Source organism: Crocuta crocuta, unplaced genomic scaffold, assembly GCF_008692635.1.
Source record: "Crocuta crocuta isolate KB4526 unplaced genomic scaffold, BGI_CrCroc_1.0 scaffold207, whole genome shotgun sequence".
In the NCBI taxonomy this organism is placed as follows: domain Eukaryota; kingdom Metazoa; phylum Chordata; class Mammalia; order Carnivora; family Hyaenidae; genus Crocuta; species Crocuta crocuta.
The window spans coordinates 1,786,155-1,806,164 of NW_027531996.1; the positions used below are offsets into that span (position 1 = coordinate 1,786,155).

Below are 20,010 nucleotides of genomic sequence, written 5' to 3' on the forward strand. Positions count from 1 at the left end.
TTTTTTTTTTTTTAGTAATTAAGTGGCAGAATTTGCCATCCTAATAGGATGAAGAAAGAGAATGAAATATCGAATAATATTTTAGTATAAAAAACATTAAAAATGTACAAATATTGCCTTTTTTCATTATTAAAATGGCTATCTTTCCAAATATTTTCTTAAAACTATCACTGATCAGAATTTTAGAAGTTTGCTCAAGGAAGAATATTTTATAGTTGGGATAATTTTGTAGTTTTCGGATACCCTACTGCTACTCTTTTTGGACTAAATTCTTAAATGGGAATGTAAATTGAACGTGTTTAAACAGATGGTTTCTTTATCCTTTCCACTATTTTTTTTTCCATTCCGTGAGGAATTTATCACATTCCCATCTGCAGCAATTTATTCTGTATACCTATAGTTATTTATAGTGCATAAATTTATGAATTAAATATTGATTCAGTTAAAAATCAAATGAAGTCTCTATATTTCTTGGTTTTTGTGCATAAATACATTCTTAGAGGATATAAATCTACCCCTCAATAATTCATGTAGAACCTCAGCTGAAGTGAGTAGGACTTTTCCATAAGAATGAGGCACCCTCTGACTAAGAGATACGTGAGTGGTGTTGTGTCCATATGAGATCTTTACTTACGAAGTGAGTTGAATTAAAATTATGCTGTTTTCATTGTGGTCATCACACTAGATGGCTTGTTTTCTTGTGGTCTCCTTTCAAATCTGATAATGTGACTCTCTCCTCAAAATATACGTCTGTTTGATTGTTTAAAAGATTGCTTAGTTTTACAAGGGAAAGAACTTGAGTCTGGCTTCCAACTAAATGTTCTTGCAGATGCAAACTGAGATGATTAACTAGTAGAATTTTTATCAATTGTCTTTTTTACATCTGAGAGAATCTGTTGCATTGGAAGAGAACTTCCTGCCGAAGTTGCACATTGTGATGCCTGAGGAAAGTTTTGTAAATTGGGTTTCTGTCACACACCCTAAGTTTTTCCTCTAAAGATGAGCTGTTCTTGCTTGTCTGCTTAGTGCAAAGACTCAGTCTCCACTGTGTAATTAAGATAGAATATTTTCAACCAGTAGATATCATTCTAAACGCCCGTAGTGTTGGGAATCTTGAATGCCTGCATGTCAAAAGGCAGTTTAAAACAATGGCTTGCCTCAGGAGCCTGCTTGGGTTGGTATCCTGGTTTTCTACATTCTAGGTATGTAATCTTGGGCAATTGGCATAACTCTGGTGCAATGTCCTGATCTGTAAAATGAGAATAATGATGACAGAACCTGTTTCATAAGGTTGTTGTGAGGATTGAATCTGAGCCCATCAAGTACTCAGAACAATGTGTGACACATGGTAAGCATTATATCAACACTTGCTATTATTTTTATCAATGACAGTATCTACATTAGACCTGGTGACCTGGGACTGGAAGTTCTAAGTGCCTTTATTCTCTAAGTTCAGTATTGTTCACTTTTATTGTCAAATTTCTCCCTTTGATTTTATAGGCCAGCCTTATCAGTTCCTTTCTGTTTATATGGTTTCCATATATGCTTATTTTATAATGGTAGTGTATGAGAGATAAATGTGCCCAATTATTTTATTGTGTGTTAGTGAGTACTGTGGGACTGTATCCACTCAATATATACCATATGCTTTGTGAAATGGTATGTGCGTTTAAATATTCATATGTCATTTTACAAAGATTGTAAGGATTTTTTTCTTAAATCTTTATTTGGTAAACTTGTTTTTTCTCTGAAAGTTATAGCCTAATATATATTATTATTTATCTATTATTTCTTCAGTTTCTAGAGCTTAGTGGCTGGGATATATTCTAACTCAAACACTGCAACTTCTTTTCCCACCCTCTTTGCTTTTGTGAAGAACAACTGTGGTATTAAAGAAACAGCTGACAGAACGTTAGAAAAGCAGTGTGGAGTTGTAGTTGTATCACGAACCACACGTAGAGTCTTGGGTAATTCTGGTCCAGAGAACTATGATTGTCATTCCCTCTGTGCTTAAAGAATCAATATATTATAAATAACTTACAAGTAAAAAGATTCTTCCTGCTTGTCTTATAAATTTATCTCATTTCTTTATAGTACTTTATTCTGCAAACCAGATTTCTGAAATACATAGTTTTCAGAGTTTTGCATGGGTGTCAGAATGTTCTAGGTAAATAATTGGTTGTTCCAGTTCACTCTCTTTTCAGAGGTATGGTCCCAGAAGGCCACCCAGTTCTGACCCTGCTTGCCTCTCTGACCTCACCTCCCCCCACTCCCCCACTTAGTCCAGTCTAATCATGTGGACCTCCCTACTCCTCTGTGAGGATGCCTACCACGTTCCCACCTCAGGACTTTTGAATGCATTGTTTCATCTGCCTGGAATGCTCTTCTCCCCAGAGCTGTAACAGTTGGCTCCCTTGTATCCATCAGGTCTCAGTTCAGATGTCACCACATGAGCGTATGTCCCTAATCCTCCTAAACCCCACAAAACAGCCCCTCTGTCACTCTCTACCCTCTTACCCTGCTCTAGATTTCCTCATAGAACTTACCTCTAACATAATATATACTTTGTTTTATTGTTTGCTTTCCCTACTAATATGTAAGTTCCATCCATATTCAGTACTATTCAGCATGGTGTCCCTAGAGCCTGATATAGATTTATGATAGCACATAGCAGGCACTCAAAAAGGTTTTTGAATTAAGCAAGTAACTTCTTCTGATATTTCCAATTGCCTAGTTACTTCATGTACTTTAAAGGTTTTAGAGATGATATTTGGATGTATTTTGAAGGTGGGTCTGATTTATAGTTTAGTTGTATTAACCACCTATATGGAACAAAATTGCTAACTATTACTTAGAATATATCATGTTAGAATTGATCTGATCTTACAATGAATACATCTTGCAGAGATAATGTTTACAGATCACCTAACATATACTTCTTATTTTTGCAGATATGCCAGATGTTACACAAGCTTCTTAGTGGCAGAACCCTAATTTTATCTGTGATATACTTCATTCTTATCGTTTTGTACAGCTTATATATAAACCTGTGTTTAATTTCCTAGTCAATTTATTTTTTCTTAGTTGTGTTTTTTCGCTTACTACTTGATTATCTTTTTCCACAAAGTATATGTTACAATAGTGTTTTCTCTAGTTTTCGGTCACATAGCTATCACATGCTGGTAGGGGAGTGTGGAGGACCTTTGGTATGCCTCTGCCTCCTCTGGAAATCTCCACTTGGGGAGATCTCACAGTTAACAGAATCGATGTTAGCAAAAAACAAATGCCTTATAGTTCTACCTGAACTGACACCTTTGCTGTATCACTTGAAATAATTCATTCTAGTTGCTTAGGATGGAAACTGTGGTTAATAAGAGGTAGCATTTTTACCTCTCCCTGTCACCTATCCCCTATATCCAAGGAGTTGCCAAATCCTGGAGAACTTCCTTCTTTCTGGAGGACCTTGATTAGCAGAGATGACCCTTTGTCACATGCTGGCCATTGCAGATGTTTTTTAACTCTCTCGTGACATAAAGGAATCACCCTCTATGAGGCCAAATTTATAGATGATATTGTTGTGCCTTTCTAACGAATAATCCGTAACTTCACTTAAGGATGAGCACTAGGGCATGGGGAAAGTATCTGTATAGCATTGAATGGAGTGCTTTGGACTCTGGCTGTACTCAATAAAATCAGTTACCCTTAGTCCTCATTTTGAGGATGTAGTATTCCTCTTGTTACACTGTTATATTCTTAATAAAAAAGGACTATTTTCCTTTTTTAAAAGTTTTAAATGAACTGTGTTAAAAGTCATCTGTGTACAAATGGAGAAAATGGGTAAAGTAGCCACCTTTCAAAGCTATGGAAGTGCTTTTAAACCATTGGGTTACACTGTAGGGATGGAAAGAGTTAATACAGCTTTAAAGATGCCAAATTTACCACCAGAGCATACCTGAGCTCTCAGAGAACTTGACTGAGTTACATCAACCCCAATTCATCTCCTTCTATGAGGGTTCAAATAAGACAGAACCCATGTCTGGCATTGTTAAGTAAAAGTATTTCAATGCCTCCTAGTGGCATATTGTATGCTCTAATTAAGGAATTTTTTAAAAAATAATAGGCATTGAAGGAATACTGTAGATGAAGTATTAAAGCTGGTAAGTGCAAAGTACTAATAAAATCCTTTAATGACAGCATCCTAAATAAAAACAAAATACATTGGTTGCCATATAAAATTAACTAAAAATCTAACTGGGAAAAGTACATGTGATGAAGGGGGATATACTTTTAATCAAAATTGTTTGGTTTTGGTTCAGATTAGATTCCTTTAATTTTTTTAAATAGTGGAACAGTTTTGCACTTAAATATAGACAAATGTCTCTATTAAGATTGAGTTGTTGCTTTTTATACATTTATCCTTACTAAATTAATTTGATTACTGTGTATAAGTTTCAAGTTTATTGTATAATAAAATGGGAATGATGGTTTATAGACAGTCGTCGGTTCATTTTCAGATGGTTTTATTTTTAAATTCTAATTTTTCAAGTTGTATAACATGGTTTAATTAGTAAGCTTGAAATGCTGACTTGAGCAAAACTTTAAAATGAAGAATGCTGACTTAATTATTGCCTTAAACATTAAAAAACGATCAGCACTTACAGAAATGTAATTTAAAATGGGGGAAAAAAAGTCCCACGGAAAGGATTCTGATGAGGGTCAGTAGGAGGCAGGGAAAATAAAGTGATATCCTTTTGTTAGGCATTTAAAAATATTTAGTTAACTGCTTGCCAAAACAAAACAATTAAAATGGCAATTGCCTTTAAGATAGCATCCATGCATTTGCAGCTGTTGTGATATAAAGCTAGGAAACAAAATGTTAATCTGAAATGAACAGTTTAAATATGAAATTATGATATACTTGGCTTCCTGTAGTACAGCTGTCAAGCTTGGGCAGCTCGCTGGTCAATAGTGACATTCTATGTGTCAGTGAGCAGAGTCTCTTGATACCATAACCCGCAGTTCACACATTACTGAAGCTCCAACTGTCGAGCATTCAGGTCCCCTGGTATTAGTGCAGCTTCCAGACTCTCCTGACTGGCTCATGTTTCATTCTTTGGCAATTTGCCCTAATGATATCCCTCAGGAGCTTTCAACCTCCCTTCCTTTCCATATTTAATCGTGGTATATTAATCCGAGTGATACGCAAAGAGTGCTGCACGCATTGTCGTTTCCTACAATGTCTTCTAAGCTGCTCACCCAGTTTTTCAGCTTTACTTTTATGTATGTTCTAAGCCCTGACCCCAAATGCTGTATTTTCAGGTAGTCATCACTGTGTACGTAAGATGCCCAAGAAGCCGCTTTGGCTGTTGCTGTCTTCTTCAGAGGGGCTTTTGAAACGTCAGGATTTCTTGTTGTTGTTGTTTTTTTCTGGCAGATTTGGTAAAGATCATGTGATTTGGGTCACTAAATAAATCGTTTTGTGATTGTCATTATTCGTGGATAACTTGAGCATGTGTTTTTGTTCGGGGGATCAGCGGCTACTTATCATTGTTATCCTTTTGCAAATTTTAGTTAACTGCCTGTCTCCATGGATCAGTTGCCCTGCTATACCCAATGTACTGGCAGCACATATACATCCCTGTGCTCCCGCCGCACCTGCTGGACTACTGCTGGTAAGACGACTTTTGCCAGACTCCTTTAAATCCAGGCTTTATGATCAGAAAAAAAATGCGTGTATTTGTAGATGAGAGAAGCTTGCTGCATACATAGACAAACAAAATCTCTGAAACTTGGCTTCGAGATTAGTAACCAGTATTAAGAGCTGCTTTTATGAGGGCAGAGTAGTTCTGTTTAAAGCTGGCAAAAAAAATTTATGTTTGGCATACGTAAAATTCTTTAGATTTTGCGAGTTACTTTTGCAGTCATTTAGATAATTGAATGCATAAAGAGAAGCACATACAGCCTTAGTTGTGGTTAGGAAAACCGTACAGAAGTTATAGTATCAGTTCAAGAACTCCATATCCCAGGCGTCAGAGTTTGTCTGCAGAGCCTGTCAGAAACCACATTGCCTCTTTTGGAACACACTTTCATTACCTTTACCTCAGGACACACTTTGCTTTACCCCTCTTCCCTCAGTAGCACACTGAATACCAAATACTGGCAAACGGGTTGCCTCTAATTCAGGGATTCCCTGAGTTTCTGGTTTAAATCAAAGTCTCGGCCCTACGCCACCATGGAAAGCAATGTTGGAAAGTGTTGGAAGTAATTTTGAAAAGCTTCCTGGCATTAGAAAACAACTCCCGATGATCTCACCCAATTTGAGTTTGACTACACCCCCCAGAACTCTTCTGTTCTCTTCCTCTGGAAGAGTGTGTATATTCTCAGTGAGGCTAGACAAGGGTTGGACTCCGGAACAGCAGCCTGGAGATCTTCTTCCGGACTGTAGGATAAAACGTTCTCTTCGTGCATCATCACCTTCTGCCAGCATAACCTACTTCTTAAGAACTCTGGGGTTTTTTTCCCCTCTAAAACATGCATGTGCACATACACACATAGAAACTATAATAAGTTTGTTTATATTATTAAAAAACAAACTCAGAAGCAAAGTATTTAACTTTTTTATTTCATGAAAAACAGATCACTTAAAGTATTTAAGGATTAGAGTGATTTAAATTCATGCATATGGTTTTCTGTTCAATTTTTATGACTAGCCCTCTTCAGATCAAGTGATTGTAGTGATACCACATATATTTGGCCCCATATTGATGATACCAATATATTGTGTGTTTCCACAGCATGGTGATAGTACTGATAATGCTTTCAAGTAGGTTCCCAATGATCTACCTCTGCCATTCAGTCCTTTGAGTACTGGAAAGGAGAAAGTTTGGCAGGAGACTGTAGGTATGCAGCTTAATTGTTGTGGAGTTAAGCTGGATCTATAAATACGATTTTAGGTATTCATTTTAGAGTGTTTTTCCCTGACCATCATAACTAATATGCATTAGCATCCCTGAAGGCAGAAATGGCAGTTGATTCACATTGACAATGCCACAGAACTTGACACATGGTGTTCAGTAATTAAAATTTATTTTCTATAATTTTTACAAAAGTATTGGAAAACATACTGATACATGATTTTTGTTTATTATTATTGCTATTATTATTTTAAAGTTTATTTTGAGAGAAATTGAGAGAATGTGCATGCGTGCACCTGAGCAGAGGGAGGAGCAGAGAGAGAGGGAGGCAGTGAATCCCAGACAGACTCTGTGTCGTCAGCGCACAGCCCACGTGGGGCTCATTCTCACAAACTGTGACATCGTGATCTGAGCCAAAACCAAGAGTTGGACACTTAGCCAAATGAGCCACCCAAGTGTCCCAATACATGATTTTTAAAAATACACATCAAGGTGGTGGTTCAAGAACTAACATTTCTAATGATGATGCTTAGAATTATATTTTATCATATATAATGTTATGCTATTTCAATTTTTTATTAAAATGTTCTGACCTCTGGGGTGCCTGGTGGCTCAGTCGGTTGAGCCTCCGACTTCAGCTGAGGTCATGATCTCATGGTTTGTGTGTTTGTGCCCTGTGTCAGGCCCTGTGCTGACAGCTCAGAGCCTGGAGCCTGCTTCAGATTCTCTGTCTCCCTCTTTCTCTGTCCTTCCCTTTCTCATGCTGTCTCTCTCTCTCTCTCTCTCTCAAAAATAATTTTTTTTTAATTAAAAAAAAAAGTTCTGACCTCTTAGGAGGTACCTTCCCTCTAAGTTCAGTTGTCTGCAATGATTCCACATTTAAGACTTTCTAAAATACTGTTATTTAGAAGTATTCTGTGATGTGTAGGTAGTTCTGTGCTAATTCTTTCCAGAGATGTCTTCCCGATACTTTCTAACCCTGCATAAAGGCCTTCTCCTGCTTCCACTGTAATGAAGGAAGCTTGTTTCATATTTCAGTCCCTGGAATTTTCTTAATAGTTTCTAACCTTGAAATAGCCTTTAGGATAAGTTCTAACAGCCTCCATGCCAGACAGTTCCCTGTTCCAGAGAGTACAACAGTGATAATCAAGGAGATATCTGAAACTTCCTGAGCATTAAGATCACAATGATAGGCTCAGCTTCTATTATAGGAACTGAGCCGTGTAATGTAATGTTCTTTTTTTTCTTTTCTTTTTTCTTTTCTTTTCTTTTCTTTTCTTTTCTTTTCTTTTCTTTTCTTTTCTTTTCCTCTTTTCCTTTCTTTTCTTTTCTTTTTCTTTTCTTGCTTCTTCTTTCAAAGAAATAGCTAAGACTCTAGCTCTCTTGTGTCAGAAAATTTTATGAACTAAACCATTTCTTGGGGAAAATGGTTTTCTTCCCCTTGCATCCTTGCAAATGATCTTTGAATCATACTGATTTGTATGCAAAAAGGGAGAAAAATATTAGAGATTATCCCTCCAATCTCATGGTTTTTGAATAAAGATATATTTCACTTCAAAATAACACCAGGAAGATTTGATGGGATAGATGTATATTTGCCATCTCTTCAATGTGATTGGAACTTTTGATTCCTGAGATAATCCTGTCTCCTGGAAGTATTTTTGTTTTTCCACCTGGTATCCATGATGTGACAAACTGTGGAGAGCCATAATGCCATCTTGTGACCATGTAGGAATATAGCATCTTGGTCTATTGATGAGGGCTTGCAAATCTGTTCGTTCATTCATTCATTCATCCATCCATGTGTACATCGAATAGATAGTGAACACCTGTTTGCCTAGCAGTGAGTATAGGTAAGGTAATGAATAACCCTTTGTTTCTGCCCTTGCAGTATCCACAGATAGGAAGAAATTCACTCATGCGTACATTCACACACATATGCATATGCATACACAAGAGGAAAACAGAGTAATAGTGCAGTACTATAAGGTTTATAACAGAGGCACATAAAAGAAACACGGATGGGGGCACCTGGCTAACTCAGTTGGTTAAGCACCTGACTCTTCATTTCGGCTCAGGTCATGATCTCACAATTCGTGGGTTTGAGCCTCGCATCAGGCTCTGTGGTGGCAGTGCAGAGCCTGCTACAGATTCTTCTCTCCCTCTCTCTCTCTGTTCCTCCCCTACTTGCACACAGTGTCTCTTTCTCTCAGAATAAATAAATGAAATGAAAAAAGAAACATGGATGAGGAGACACCTAGTAAGAAGTGACACACACTGCTCGGTAGGATAGGGAAGGAGACTGAGAGGAAATGACATCATCTACATTTTTCTGATAATCTATCAGTATAAGGGGAAATGGGAGTTTCTATTTAACAGGTATAAGATTTCAGTTATACAAGGTGGTTAAGTTCTAGAGAGCTGTTGCACAACATTGTGCGTATAGTTAACAATGCTATATTGCAGAATTAAAGATTTCTTAGGAGGGCAGATCTCATGGTAAGTGTTCTTACTATGCGAGATAGAGAAAGAACTTAATGTGGCAAGTCCATGATGTTATCACACACTCTTAACCTGAGTCCTTAAACACCTAGGAGGTAGTATGACCCTAGTATCAGTAAAATTATAAGCATTCATTATTTGTTCAAGAGTGGTTGACTCACCTTTTTATTTAGGGTACCTATATGATTCTTCTTTCCAGGAAAGAGAATTGTTTATTAAAAATAAATGGAAAATTATGCCGGTTAGACAACCTAAGTTAATAGGTGGCTGTTACAGTCTACCCATGAGTGGTCCTTGTAAGAAAACCAAAAAAGACACAGAAAACTATTATAGGGTGATTACTTTGGAGTAAAGATTAATTGCTACCCAACAGAAGAAGCAGTCATAGTAGAGCCTTCTGTATCCTATCTTTGCAGAATAACTTCATTGACAGAAAGATGTAGGACAATTTAGCATGTGGATGATAAAATATCAGTGTTGCCAAGGATCTCTTCCTGACTTATTAACACCCGAATCTAATTAGGGCATTTTAGCTAAGGGTTGCAGAATTACTTTTCATGAGATTTGGCTGATTAAATATTAGAATGTAAGCAATCCAGTTTTCATGAGAAAAAAAGTATTCAGTAAAACGTATATTTTATAAAATATAAAATCTGTCTATAAAATGTGTTCTATAAAACCTATATGCAAAACATCATATATAATATTTCTTATTTTAAGAAAATTTGCTCTGGATTAATAATGTTTACAGTTTTAACATCTCTATGTTTTTGATTTTGTTAGGAATTATGAGATAAAAACATCTAGAGATACCCAGTAATCTCACAGAAAAAGCTATGTTACTTTATTACTAAGTTCTACATAGGAACTCTTTATTGAATTTTTATTCTAGTTTAATAATTGCTAAACATTTATTTTTTATATTTCAAGTAATAACTAGCTTTTATGAAATTTAAAAAATGTTATCTTAGATGTATTTCATAGGACTTCAGTAGGTTAGCTGCTACTTTGGGCTCTGACTTTTTGAAATCTGATCCACTCAGTGTTCCTCTTAACAACTGTAAAATGGACATGATAATTGTTAATTTCAGGAGACTTACACATTTTTTGATTAACACTCCACTAATTATATTATTTTTTCTTCTTTCCTTCTTTCCTTCTTTCCTTCTTTCTTTCTTTCTTTCCTTTCTTTTTTGAAAGAGAGAGTGTGTGCTCATGTGTGTGCATAGGAGGGAGGGACATAGGAAGTGGAAGAGAGAGCATCCCAAGCAGGCTCCATGCCCAACATGGAGCCCAACTGGGGCTTGACCTCAGGACCATGAGATCATGACCTGAGCAGAAATCAAGTCAGATGGTTAACTGACTGAGCCACCCAAGAACCCCAACACTTGTTATATTAAAATGTGCTTAGAAATTTGAGATACCACAGACTTTCTATGTTATAAATTTTGTGGGTAGGATAACCTAACCTGGGGTGAATTGGAAGTTTTCACAGTAACCTGAATAATTTTCTACTGGTTTGGATGTGGGGACAGCTTGACATATTTAAGATCTTGGGATTTGCTTACCCTGTTTTGTGAAAATGTTCTGAACCTGGTATGGGAGCCCAGAATTTTTAGTGACATATATTTTATGTCTTTAGTGGAGTCCCAGAAGGAATTCCAGAGATGAGAACTTGAGCTAGGGAAGTAATCAGCCTTCCTTTATTTAAGCAAAAATGGAACAGTCCACATTTATTCCTCCTGTTTCCTTTTGAAGGCAGAAAATCTGTTAGGTCTTAAGGATATCAAAGCCTGTAAATAGTTCTTAACTTTCAGTCAAATGATCCAAAATGTCAGATCAATTCCAGATGGTCTGTTGTATTAAAAAAAAAAAAAAAAGATAGGAAGGAACAAAGCTACAAAAGGGAATTAGAATTGGAATCTAGTACAATAAGAAGTAATGAACAGGATAATGAGGAGTCAAAAACTTTAACCATCCTTATATATTTTTTGTGTGTGTGAGTTCTGGATATATGTTAATGGTTAGCCATCTTCAAATAAATCTGGAGCTGTTTGAGGTTACTTTGAAAACTGCGGATCTGTCGAGGTGCCTGTTAGCTGTATCTGTTACTGGTTCTCAGTAGCAAAGTGGATACACAAGGAGTTTGGGCAGCTCAATATTAATAGTGAAAGTGATGTTTGGAAAGTTATGAAAATTCTTTGAAAAAACCTGTTTTCATTGACATAGAAAATGTTCGCATTAAATATAACACAATGAGGTCTATAAAAGAAATGTCAAAGAATGTTTTAGCTATTTATTTGCATATCCTCTATCCACATTTATAGACCTCTGTCCAGTTTCACGTTTTGTTGATAAATAATATTTTGATTTTGAAATGTCAAGTTGGATAATTCCCTTCATGTATTTCATGAGAAATGTTTTTGAAATTACTAATAAGCCTGATTTTATGTCACAAAAATTATTTAATGTCTGTGTCCTTTGCTGGAGTATAAGATCTGCAAAGGGATCTATCCTGTTTATGTCACTTATTATTGTACCTAGCCCCTGGCCCAGGTCCTAGTGCCTGGTATGCTCCAGATATTGTTTATAGAATTAATTAATTCAGTATCATGCTTCAACATATTTGAATAATTTTTGATTAATTAAAAGTATTTTATTAATAAAAGCAAAAGTGAAATAAATAGGAATGTGTGACATTTAAATAAAGGACAAGGTACATGAGCAAAAAGGTAGCATGGAAAGAGAATGGTAACAGTAGAGGAAGGACTTGTTTATCTTTGTACTTCTAGTTTCCAAACAGTGCCTGGCACATAGTAGGCCTTAATAAATATTTGGTAACTGATTCAAAAAATTTTGGTAATGTAGTAGATACGAAACGACGATATTTTAAGAAAATCATAGAAATAAGAATCTAATTGAATAAAAAAAGGTGTATGAAAGAAATATGAAAAAATTTGATAATTATTTAGGATATATTTGATATGAAATATATGGAAGATTTAACTCAGACTATGGCCTAGGCTCTAATATTCTTCCTAAATAAAAAAGCTTTTTTAGGCATTACTACTCTTTAATTATAAATGCTTTTGTGAGTTTTATACAAACCAACCTTAGTTTGAATATATTAATGACTTCTCAGATTAAATTTGACTTTAATATATTGAAAAATTTTGAATATCTATAAGTGGGCTATGTTAGAACTGCTCATTTAAATAATTTAATTTTTTAAACTTTCTTAATTACTTATATTGTTTCAGTGTTAATGAACTTTATGAATATATCCATTATATATTTCTAATTTAGTGCTCCAATGCCATACCTGATTGGAATACACTCCAGCCTCATAGAGGTGAGTATCTTTCAGACATGAGATATGTGAGTGATAAATTAATGAATAAAAATAATAGTTAAAAGAGTTGTATTTTGAAAGAGTATCAGTTGAATAGTACAAAGCAATGACTAGTTTCATATTTAGGGTATACTTACATGATCATTTTCAGAAAGATAATATTGGAATAATTTCATTTTAATTAGCATATTAAATGACCATCTTCAGTGGTATGAAACCCATGAAAATATGTTAAATTTGGTCAAGGTCATATGGTAAATTTTAAGTACTAAATACTTAATTTTTGATGAACCACTTTCTTTATGGCACTTGGGATCTTTTATATCTGTTTCTTTTTCAGACCTTATTTTGAAGGTCAGAATTTATGTATTATAAGTCATAAACAGAAAATGTTTTTATTTTTCAAGCTTCAGTATACTTTTGGTCAGTGTGCTTTTTCAAAATGTGGTTGGAATAATCATGAAGTTTTCAATTAAAATAGAGATTTTAAAAAGTTTTAAAATTTTTTTGCACTGTTATCACTCCATTCCAAAATGATTTTGGGGGCTTATCATCACTGTAGTGAAAAATGTTGAACTTTAAATACCTTGAACATGAAATCAGTGAGATTTCCAAAGACTTCTTAGAAAATTAGAAAACAATAAACAAAAGACTTGGATCCAAACAAAATACTGGGGTCGATTGCATGGCATTATTATACTAGCTGATTGCTGTTTAAAAAAAAATTTTTTTTGGTTGTTGTGCATATTGCACTTTAATCCAGTTTCTGATTAACAACCTAAATGAGTTAGATTTGGTTTTCTTATTACTTGTTGTCATGTATACACCATCAATCCTCACTTTGCTGATCAAGGAAGATCCTGCTGACTATTTCAGGAGTTGTGAGGATCATGTCTGCAGAAATCATGTTCTGATAGTAGTCCTGAATTATAGAATTCTACTCTGTAGAAATATACTCTGGTTTTGGTCACGTTCTCCTTTTGCACAATGCTGGGGCAACATTTTTTATTTGTTTAGTCATTAATAATATTGAATATATTTTAATGAATTTCTTTAGTAGACTTGTTTTTAATTTTGAAGTTTAAGTTGAATAACATTATGAGTCTTTATGTTTGTTAATTTTTAGAAAACTTGTTTTACATGCCAAGGTACTTTCAGTGAAAGACATTGTGTATGAATGAATATTTAATCTGTTATTTGATTGTAGAACTGGTATTTTCTTCATCAGTATTTTGACTGTACAAAATCTAACCACATTTGGTATGGTTTCAAAGAAGTCATCGTATCTGATTTTGATATAAGTGCACATGTCTCTTCTTATTTAGTATATCTAATAGAATATATAATTTTTTAAATATATTTACTTGTACAGGGGAAATATATTTAAAGTTGTTTATTATACCTGTTGATGTTCTGTATTTTTTTTACACAATGGCTCTATACAGACTTTTAAAACAAATGATTCAGCTTTTCCAAAATATTTTAGAAATGGGTACATGTCTTAAATATTCAATCATATTTATTACATATTTACTAGACATATATAGAGAAAATCAACACTTTTTTTTTAGAAGCAAATTTAAGAATTTTTTATTTCTTGCAGTATTGTCTTAGAGAAATGGTCCATTCTGATTTTGAATTCGGTCATCATTAAATGATAATGTTTAAAACCATGATTAGATTGGCTAAAATCTCTGTACCTTTTATACTTTGGACTTACTGAACAGTCTTCTTAGTCAATTCTATTTGGTTTAATAGTCAATGAGAAGGTGTAACAGGAACTTCAAGAATGTGTTTAAATCAGTTGGGTATCATTTAAGAACTTTCTCCTTAATCTATTACAAGAGATACATCCTGCCATTCCATTCTTACTATGTCATTATTAGGCAGATTTTTTAACTGAAAATTTGATCTTTCTTATTTTATGCTAATGGTATTATAATTCAAATATGGATATACCTGTTTACAAATTTTATGTGAGACTGAACTGAGTACTTTTATACATTTTGTTTGGTTGCAATTACAATGAATTTTTTATTTTTTAGGAAGAATCAACATATTCCCTATTCTCTCTGTCAAGACAGTTTTGACATATCAGTTTTACAAAGACTTCTAAACATAATTGTTCTAAGATGTGAAACTAATACCCTTTTAAATCTTTCTTGTAATTATTTTTGCGTAGTCATGAGTATAAGATGGCTGGAAATCTCTCTTTTTAAATGTAAATCTGCTTCCAAAATAAAGGATAAGGACATTTTATTCTTCCTGAAAATTAGACCTTAGGGATGAACTCAAAGGTCTGTAAATGATGAGGAGTATAAGTTAGTAGAGGCTACAAGTGTGAGCATAATATTATGTGTTTTAAGATACACAAAAGATTCTAAGTAAAATGTTGGCTCAGTTTTACAGGAACATGTGATTGCTGACAGCAGGTCATTTCCTTGCGTTACCATACGTGATGCACATTTGGAGTCACATTGCATGCGGAGAGGATGCGAGAGGAAGACTTACCAACCTGAATACCTTTCTCTTGTCCTTAATAAGATTTTCAGTCTGTGTCCTAATATTATTTTTCTTATTTTTGAAGAAAAAGGCAAATTCTCTCTTTTCTCTTTCCCAAGCCAAACAAGCTTATGAATTTTATGAGATAAAATAATCTGAGACAGAGAAAGTGGTATCATTTTATATGCTCTATGAATTTTTATTCCTATTTAGAATATAGTTAAAGCCTGACTTGGAGAGAAACAAAGATAAAATAGTGACATTAATCCAAATAAAAATTTTAAATTACATACTATTTTCCCCTTTTTGCTTATGTAGAATTGTTCTCATTTTAGGGTCTCAGTGTATTGATTTATTGAAATTAATACATTTTACATTCTTACTGAATGGTCCCTTGGACAAAATTTAATACTCAGCTATTATCAGACATTTTTAAACGAAGGACAAGTTGGAAAAAAGTATACAGTTCACGTTAATACTAATTTTCTTTATTCAGAGTTTAGCGTTAGTGTCCTCACAAAACATTTAGGTGTCACATAACCATTAGTCCGGGCTATTTAGAGGAATTCATTTCATCCTTTAACAAATGCACTAGGTTTCTGGATTATCTTTATAGTTTCTGTTAAAGGGGACAACTTAGAATTGAAGGTGAAAAATCAAAATTATGACATACTTTTTCCACTCAAATGCCATTGATACAAATGTATTGTTGCTTATAAAATAGGTGATTTTTGTAGTTATGCTATAGCTAATTTATAAATAACTACATATTTTTGTATGTAAGCCTTTTTTACCTGTATGTATACATAAGGAAAGGAAAGGAAAGGAGTTTATTTATAAATGTTTTGGCAATAGTGTCACTGTTGTAGGTCGTTCCCTGTTAATTCCCAAGAAACAGCCACCCTCTGACTCTCATTTTGGAATAATTACAATGTCTTTTACAAGATGGATTTTTAGTATCATGTATCCCCCTGAGAATCCGTATTCTACACAGACATTATTGCTTTTTTAACACATACAAATTTCTTACTCTAGACTACCATTTCCCTAGCAAATTTAACATTCTACATACTATGCAGAGGTTTGAAGTTCTAAATGGATCAGAGAAATTTCAATCTAGAATAACTTAAAACAAAAAGAAAATTGGGTTGGCCAATTTAAAATGTAAGGTATTTAATAATTCTCAAAAATAGCTGTTATTCTAGAATGTCATTTTTAAAAATACTACACTGAAAAAAATACTACACTGGAATTAATTGACTTATTGATAGTTGACCTATACATTTATGGAATTCTGAGTTGATACATTTCATTATTGAGCACCTAATTTATTGCATCAAAAAATAATTCTATGTTTTCATCAATTAAATAAGGCAAATAGAATTATATGGTTTAAGTATACATATTAGTTTAAATAGGGAAAATAAACCTTAAGTATTTTCTTTCGTTAAGGATGAAAAATTTGATGAAATTCTAATTTAGTGTCATTAGTCCACATATTGAGATAATTTGACCATCTACTAAGTGGTCAAACAAGACAAATCAAATAATCTGATCGGCTATTAAATTTAGTCTTTAAAAAAATTTTTTTTAATGTTTTTTTTTGAGAGAGACAGAGCGTGAGCAGGGAAGGGGCAGAGAAAGAGGGAGACACAGAGTGTGAAACAGGGTCCAGGCTCTGAGCTGTCAGCACAGAGCCTTATGTGGGGCCGGAACCCATGAGCTATGAGATTATGACCTGAGCTGAAGCCGAAGTTTGACGCCCAAACAACTGAGCCACTCAGACACTCCTAAATTTGATCTTTTATATTAAATTCATGTTATAAATATTACCATTCCTTATTACCACCCTCTTTATCATTTTTGTTATTCAATTTACAGTACTCATCATCAGCTTACACCCAAATTGGTATGGAAATACAGAGAAAATATTTATTAAATTAAAATTTAGTTTACTACAGTAGTCATATTTATTATTGGCTTATGTTAGCCCTACAATATGATTTTTACTAAAAATAGGTGTAGAACTAGCCATAAGTCCCTGTATAATTGGACTGAAATTCAGTTTAAACATTGTTAATGTTTAAAGGATGTACGTTTTTGTGGTTTAATACAGCTGGGCCTATTTTGTGAGTTTTTGTTGCAGTATCTCTTTGATAGTTAAATTATATTCAGTATCTCCAAACTAAATCAATGTTTAGATGAGCAAACATTCTATTTTAAGGATTTTTTATCCAATCTTTTGAACGGGTGTAGACAAACTTTTTTTTCTCATAAGGCAATTTTTTATATGTTCTTATAGGATTTTCCATTTCTTCCCCCAAGGCTAATTGTCATTAAGCTAATTTTCTCTACATTTCTAAGCTCATTATAGTTTTGGAAGGAAAATATATTAAGATATTTATTTGTAATTGTGTTTTTTAAACAGAGACTGAAAAATAAATCATTGGAGGATGTGGTTATGTTAAATGTTGACACAAACACTTTAGAATCACCATTTAATGACTTGAACAACCTTCCGAGTGATGTGGTAAGTCTGAAGGTTATTTTGTTATGAACATGTATCTATCTATCTATCTATCTATCTATCTTTCTATCTATCATCTATCTATCTATCTCTCTATCTCTCTATCTATCTATCTATCTATCTATCTATCATCTGCTTTCTCCTGGACCCTTGAATTACCAAGAGTTATTTTTCCCAGTTTTTTATCTGAAATAAAAGGACTGAGTATGTGCATGGGTGTGAGAGGAATCAGTGTAGATGCTATATTTAATATTTTTACCTTTTGGCAGTTGAGGAGATGTTGAATGGAACATCATATTCCTATTGTAAAAGTAGGATCATAATTAAAAAGCTAGATGCATTCATTAGGCAGAGTTTCTTTAAACGTAAGTCTCTTCATCCTATCTTAATCATTATATTACAAAGCAGGCATTTCTGTCTGCCTAGTGGCATGTCTTGCAAAAGAATGAGAGAGTTTTTGAAGGCAAGAAGAAGAAGGGGGCCAATTATCGGCTTTTGCTTCCCTGCCACCTGCCAGTGCTTTTCCTTTTAATTAATGATCTGATGGCACTGGTCAATATAATAAGAAATGCTTGTACAGTTGGGGTCAGAAAATTCTGGCTTTGATCTCCCTCAACTTTCTGAAACATTTATTTGTTTTCTCTAAATTATTTCAGTTTTATTTTAATCTTTTCTATCCTGCTGAGGGCCGCAAGAATGAAAACCTACACTGTTTGTCATTTGCTTTGGCAGAGCAAAGACTGCTTACTTAGAATTCTATTTGTAAATTAAACTGCAAACCCAGTTTGTCATAAAAGACATCTGATCCTTTTGAAATGACGAAAACTGTCTTTTGTCTGTAAAGGCTGATAAATTAAGTGCCAGTTCTCTTCTGCTCTTTGATCTTGCAGAGCGTTTGTGTGAGTGTGTGTGTGTGTGTGCATGTGTGTGCGTGCAGCTTATAATAGAATATACTCTGTATTTCATGTTAAATAGTCTCTGAAAGTGCATTTTTGGCCTGTGTATTCCTTAGAACAGGGCAAAATGCAGGCTAGTGTTGTTTCTGTATATATTTTAATGGCTATTTAAAAATATCTTTATAATATAGTTCTAAGTTAAAAATAAGTCTCTTTTTAGAAACAGTTTTTCAGGGATATTAAAATTTGGAAATAAAAAGCCTTCATGATATATTTTTCTGCAATATTGCAAGTACTTTGAAATCATTAGGGAGTTTGAAAAAGTGAATTTAAAAAATTTCAAACTCAAAAAATAATAGTAACACTAGCTTTGATTGTTTTTATCAGTAGTGATAGGAAAAACGTGATTTTACAATTAAAATCAGATTATCTGTGCCCATAAATAACCTAAAATACTTGCTGACCTTGAAGCAAATTAAATTGAACTACTTTATCTTACTGTAGTAAAATTTATGCTATGTATGAACAAATCTAAACCCAGGCCAGTAAAGAATTATATTATCTTTTTAGCTCATTAGAACTAGATTGCCTCATTATAAAAATTTTGCAGAAGCTGCTAGAAATGATTAGAGTTATTCATTTAGAAATCCATCAAAGAATTCTTTATTGGATAGAGAACTAAGTATGATATAAAGTCCCAACTTTTAAAAATATTTTCTTTATGTGCAATGCATTTCCTACTGTTAATGCCCTAAGTAGGAAGGATTGTTTATAAAAAGAAAGAAGAAGAGGAAGAAAAAGAAAAACAAGAAAGAAATCAGCTTTTTTTGTGTATCATAAAAATGTTTATAGTCAGCTTCAGTGGTTATCGAGAAAAACAATTTTTAATATTAATTTTTTGATGGGTAATTCCTTTTTAATTGAGAAGTACTACTTTTCCAGTAGAATTACCTTGATATNTATCAAGACATTTATTTTAAAATATGAAGAAGGTAAGCAGTATTCACAAAATGGAAAAGCCTAAATATGTGAAATGAGAAGAGGGACCATCTCGTTGCTTACTTATCAAAGTAACACTTAACTGTATGTAAGTGAAGTGAAAAAATCACAGAAAGGAACTCTGCAAAGTGGTGTAGACATAACTATATGTATGCTTGAGATTAAGGGCTGGAGACTTACAGACAAATTTGAACAGTGAATCAATGGATACAGCTCTGGAGTGGAACCAGGGCCATTTACTGAAAGTATGAGTTGTTTTAAAGTTATATAGTCATTTTCTACAAATACTTTAAGTGATTGTTTGTTTAACCCCTCTCT

At 33.8% G+C, this 20,010-nt stretch overlaps 1 protein-coding gene across 1 annotated transcript in view; it reads left to right on the forward strand.

Annotated features, from left to right (window-relative positions):
* DENND1B (DENN domain containing 1B) overlaps nt 1–20,010 on the forward strand; it is a 244,586-nt gene that overhangs the window by 134,847 nt on the left and 89,729 nt on the right. Inside the window, exons 11-13 of the mRNA XM_077775092.1 lie at nt 5,572–5,672; nt 12,723–12,768; nt 17,699–17,800. Coding sequence (XP_077631218.1) covers nt 5,572–5,672; nt 12,723–12,768; nt 17,699–17,800 — 249 coding nt within the window. The remainder of the gene's footprint in view (nt 1–5,571; nt 5,673–12,722; nt 12,769–17,698; nt 17,801–20,010) is intronic.